This window comes from Austrofundulus limnaeus, unplaced genomic scaffold, assembly GCF_001266775.1.
Source record: "Austrofundulus limnaeus strain Quisiro unplaced genomic scaffold, Austrofundulus_limnaeus-1.0 Scaffold349, whole genome shotgun sequence".
Taxonomy (NCBI): Eukaryota; Metazoa; Chordata; class Actinopteri; order Cyprinodontiformes; family Rivulidae; genus Austrofundulus; species Austrofundulus limnaeus.
Genome location: NW_013952751.1, coordinates 371,758 through 377,537, shown reverse-complemented (window position 1 = coordinate 377,537; position 5,780 = coordinate 371,758). Strand labels below are relative to the sequence as shown.

At 38.2% G+C, this 5,780-nt stretch overlaps 1 protein-coding gene across 9 annotated transcripts in view; it reads right to left on the bottom strand.

Annotated features, from left to right (window-relative positions):
• celf2 (cugbp, Elav-like family member 2) overlaps positions 1–5,780 on the bottom strand; it is a 288,250-nt gene that overhangs the window by 23,382 nt on the left and 259,088 nt on the right. For all 9 annotated transcript variants that reach the window (XM_014022917.1, XM_014022919.1, XM_014022918.1 and 6 more), the window contains one exon: positions 4,208–4,271. In XM_014022917.1, coding sequence (XP_013878371.1) covers positions 4,208–4,271 — 64 coding nt within the window. The remainder of the gene's footprint in view (positions 1–4,207; positions 4,272–5,780) is intronic.

Genomic DNA, 5,780 nt, shown 5'->3' with positions numbered 1-5,780 from the left:
TGTGTGTGTGTGTGTGTGTGTGTGTGTGTGTGTGTGTGTGTGTGTGTGTGTGTGTGTGGCCCTTTTCGAGGAATCCGTGTAAAAAGCTCTGACAGCGAGCAGAACAGAAGGAACAGAGCAGAAACTTCCCTCAGAAAGGCTTTCCTCCGACTCATGAGCTTGTTAAAGTTGAAAGGGTGGCAACATGTAAGGTGTCGTATATACAGTCTGGGTGTATATACATGGAAATACACACACACGCACCCACACACACACACAAAGAGAAAGACACACACAAACATTACACGGTGAAGAGGATCTGTCTTGTTAGACGCAGATATCCTTCACTCAGACAACCCAGCTGAACGATGACAACAGATGGCTGGATTCTTCACTTGGATTCACAGTTCTGATTGGTTAATTAAATGTAGAAAGTAAAAAAACAAAACAAAAAAAAAAAAAAAACAAAAGAGAGAGGCTGCCTGCTTTTAGACATCTGATCCCGCTTCATGGAGTCGCCCCAGGCGTGTGAGACTTTCAGGGTGGAACGACAACACGTGTGCGACTTCTTTATTCGCCCGTGCTTGCTTAGGAGCGCCGCCGCCGCCAAAACCAATCGTGTTTTCAGGGYGATTTTCCCCAGTTTTCTGTCAAACATCAAAAGCTGAAAAATGGATTCCTATTCCCACGCCAGGCAGGAATAAAAACAGCCGTCACTCTTTCTATCAAATTTCTGCGAACATGCGCTCGGAGCTGCAGCTAATTTGGGCCGGGGGCCTTTTATTGAGGCGGGCAGACAACGCAGCAAAKGAGCGAGAAGACCTGAACTAATGTTCGCACCTTTTTGTTCCATCTTAAAAAAAAAAGAAGTTTCGTTTTGTTCTTGGTTTGGGAACGTGACAGACCTGATGAGTCTGTTTACAAAGCAGATAAACGGTCTGTCATCTCTTCTTTACTTTTCGCTCAACAGATCTTGAAGCACCTTAAATCGGTTTCTTTCCTCTCGTTTCTAGTCTGACATTTGTACACAATGTTCCTCATTTTTAGCCTTTTGATGCCCCCTTGTCTTTTCTTTCATTTTTTTTACGTTACATTAATCATACTCCCCGCCCAAATAATCTTTATWGATTCTGCTGAGCATTCTTCTTTCTTTTCAACATATTTTCTGTCAATTTGCTCTATTTTGCATTCGTTTTCCCCTTATTTACTTCTTGCCTGCATTGCCTTATCTGTTTTCTTCCATCCTTTTCTGTTGGTCCCTTTTCTTTTTTGCTGTTTCAGTTCTATCTACATTTGTTTCTTGTCCACTCTGTCTTTTCTCTTTGCCTCGGCTGATGGCAAAAACAACAAAAATCCCACCTCTATCTTCCTCTCTGCACGYCACCTTTTCCCCACGTCTTTTTCCTCACTAGTTGTGTGAGAGCTTATAAAGCATTAAATGGGYGTTTAATGAAAATAAAGCATTCACACATTTGAGATCATTTTTCTTCCGTACATTTTTGCGCAACTTTTGTGCTATTTCAACATTTTCTATATTAAAACATTTAGCTCCTTCAGGACATTCCAGATATGGCTTTCTGTACTTCAGCAATTTATAATTTTTGAGATCTTTAGATTTTTCTGCCACGATTTTCTCACTGAAAATGAATGGAGCTGTTTTCAACATTCTTAAAACCTTTTAAAATATTTATAAATCTTTACTGTACTTTTTACATTTTGTTCTAATTCTGCATTTTTTTAACATCTCTGTACTAATTTTAGCTTCCATTATTCTGCTAATTCTAACTTTTTGTGCTTGTTTAACTTTTTATGCTTTGTTCAGCTGATTTTCACTAACTTCAGCTATTTTAGTGATTTTAGTTGCTTCTTAGCTAATATGAGATTTTTCTCAGATAAATTCACCTTTTTGTGATCATTTCAGCTTCTTACTGTTTAATTCAGCCAACATTTGCTCTTTCTGTTTGTGCTAATTTCAGCTACTTTTGAGCTATCTTAGGCTAGTTTAAACTTTTTTTAGATATTCAGCAAAAATCTTCAGCACTGAGCATTCCCTGCATTTTCACAAGAAATGCAAATCCCCTAGTCCAGAGATTCTTAACCTATGGGCCGCGGCCCAATTTTGGGCCGTAAGCGCCACCTTGAGGGCCTCAAAAGAACAACAGTTTTTAACTTTGGGCTGCAGAGGGCCGCGGGACYGCATTGATTTTGAATAAGGTGCAATACWCTTTCTCACCACWAGTAGCGGTAGTGCGCCACTCAGWTRTTCAACAACTTTTTAATACTGTATGTAGAAGAACCTTAGAAACCTGCTGAAAATGGAAACTTATTTAAATGAAAAGTAGAAGGCAAAAATGAAAGTAACCTGTCAAAAAACACCAAAGTTTGTCACTAATATGAAGAGCAGCTTCAGGTTGCAAAAGTTTAAAAAGGCTGTATTTTCATTTGTACTTTATCAAATTTATTTTTACATATTTTTTATTTCAAACATTAAACATTTTAATTTATTTATTTTATGACCAAAATTGTATCTTTTAAATTGTCTATTTTTGTTATTGTTTGTGTTAAAACATATGTATTTATTGTTATGGGCAGGTTACAATATAAAAATGTTTGTCATATTCATGTCTTGTGATTATTTGACAGGAGTTTTACTTTTAAACTGTAAGTGTACTTGATTTAGTTATGTTAGTTATGATAGTTTAGTTATAATGTAAATACAATAAAAAATTAAATCAAGATTTAGAATAATTATTATTTTGATCCGTATGGTAATGTGTGACTGGGCCTCGTGTCACTTTATGTTCAACAAATTGGGCCCAGAGGTCAAAAAGGTTAAGAACCCCTGCTCTAGTTCTTCCTTGCGTTTGTTAAAATCTATCTCCCTCAATRAGCTTACAACAGTTAGGAGAAACGGGAGCAGGCAGGAGAGAGGAGTAAAGTGCAGGCGAGGAAGAGACGAACACATCAGAGTATCTGGGTTGWGCAGATGGTACGTGCAGCGGGTCATTGTGCGGGTACATATGTGCGCGAGCGCCGCAGCAGCCTGCCGTCGGCGCCGTCTAATTGAATGCTCATYGGTGTAATTGAAGCCTCTCAGCTCTTGCAGCTCCTCGTGTTAAAGACTGGGACCAGATGTCATTCAGCTGTCTGGCTGTCTCCTGCCAATCACAGACGCTCGCTCGCTTTTTCCCCCCCTCTCCTCACCAGCGCAGATGGAGGACCAACAGATTCAGACGCCCCTTTGGTTCTGAATCTCAGATTCTTGTTTGTCAGCGAGAGCTTGAGAAAAAAAAAATAAAGGCTGAAAATTTAAAGTGCCGTTGCAGGGAGAAGTGGGAGTCGACATGGCTTGAAGGGAAAACCGTTGAGGTTACATCACTTTTAAGACACTCCCAGCAGACTTGAGTCGCTGTGTTCGGTTATTCTTGTGTGAAACGACCAAAAAAAAAAGGCGGAGAAATGCAGACGATGAAGAGCAWAGGGAGTTGGAGTTAAGGTGGGATGGAGAAACTGTGATAAAAGGAATCTGTAAAAAGAAGCTTAACRAGAAAAAAAAGTGATAAGTCACCGAGAGCGTGCCGCGAAAAGTCTTAATTTTTAAGCTCTGAAAAAGCGACTCCTCAAAGACGCTGATTTGATCTCGTCTAAAATGAAAAAAAGGGAACTTTTCGACAAAAAGCAGAAGCTTCGTTTCTTTAGCATTTAGAGAAAACTTTTCCCGACTCAGTTCGACGTCAAACAGATCGAATTCCTGATCTTCCTAGCCTTATTTATTTAAGAGATTGACTCAAAAAAGAAACAGGAAGTCASAGATCTTGTGCAGGACGACGCCAGTAGATGGCGCTACTCCTCAGAGCAACACATGCCTTTTAGCTGATGTTTTTTTCTTCTTCTCTGTACTCCCTTTTCTTTTTCTTTCCTCCTTTCTTGTGATTCATCCATCCCTGACAAAGCCTCGCTGCTACTGTTACACGCCCTGGGCACAACTCTTCTCTGGCCTCATTAAAAGATCAAGACAAATCTTASCAACAGTTAATAAATCTTCAGGGCAACCATCTTTCTTTACTCTACCACACGAGTTCATCTGTTATGCTCTTTGGTCCCCCCCCTATTTTATTTTATTTTTAGAAGTCTGTGGGAAAAAAAAATCACAGAGAGGTGCAACAAATAGTCCAGCGCCACAGTAGATTGTGGTCAAAGGAGCCAGTGGGCTGAGTTTTGGACTCACCGGCCATCTGCTGGATCCCGCTGAAGGCTCCGAGGTTACCGGAGGAGGCTGCCTGCTGAAGCAGCTAAAATCAGGACAGAAAAAGGAGAAGGGGGAAAAAAAAAAAGAGAGATAGTGACAAAACAAAGTAAGCTACAAGGTTCAGCAGATGCCTCAACAGTGCCGAGGAACTAAACTCACACCAGTGTGCTTTCTGCATCGGCGCTCGATGAGTAAATGAGCCGCTAATATAGTTTGATCTCTCCTCTAAGTGAGCGCCGTTTGTATTCCTCCATGATTTTCCCAGACAACTTGTGCATGAAAGCTCTAATCTAGCCGACTAATTAGATTCCAAAACAAAGCAGGAATATTGATGCTGTCAAAAACCCATCCTGCAAAGATTCAAATTAACAGTAAATTAACATCTTGTTCACATTGTGAGTTTCTTTCTTGCYCTGGAATAGAGCTAATTCTTTCCCCAATAACTAAGATGAAACCATTGAAACAAGTTGCTTTGGTAATGAATTACTCCRTAAAACAAAACAAGAAAATAAAACACTTGTTTTTTTTATTTCCCATTGAATACATCAATATTCAGGATTTATTTTCACCAAGAGAAGGAAAAATCCAGAATTTTGAGAAAAATACAAAKATTTGGATGGTAATTTAGAGACCGTGGATGCTTAGAGCCTAACATAGAAAATWACTAATGAGTGAAGCAGGAAAAGTRAATTTTTTTGAATTTTAAGAACAAATCAATTAAATTTTCAGCAGAGTTTCGACTCAGATGATTGTCCGAGTCAGTTTTGATGACACAAAACTAAACTCMTAGAAATATCTTGACTTCTTTTTTTTTAAAGAATTGAAATACTAAATTCATATCGACTTCTTCACAAGGCCTGAATCCACAGTTTTACTGCAGTTTTGATCGAAACATAAGGAGCTACTATATAACCCGTGTATGGATCGTTCCTTGGCTTTTCAGTTTTAAAATAAAATGAGAAAAAACAATAATGGTGTTTTTGAAAATTTGTTTAGGTTTTTGGTTTTAAAACTAAATTAGAAAAATGACAATTGCAAAAAAATAAAAAACAGAAATACTACACTTTAAAAATTTCAATGGTTAAAGCAAAGCCAACTTTTAGATTTTATATACTGTATTTTGTGCATCATTTAGGACCTACTGGAAGAACTAGAAATCATCATGAGCTGAACTCCTGGCACGTTACGTTTTCACTTCTCACCACAAATATGTTGGTGTTATTTATCGACACGTCTCATTGAGAGCTGATGGTTTTACTGTGAACAATATAACTTTAATATTCCAACTTATGCAGAATTGGGTTTGATTGCAGCCACTAACCGTATCTTTAGGAATGATTTCTGTTTTTAAGCAGTCTTCAGATGATATAAACTCTTCTTCTTTGGCAACTTTCCTCATTTCTGGTTTCCCTCCATAATAAAACAACCCTAGATTTAATTTTGGATTCAGATAGCTGAAGCAAAAATCAAACGCTGTGAATTTTTAATTAGTTCAATTTTACATTTAGGTTTAAAAACAGAAAAACATACAAAAATCATAATGGTTGTTTTC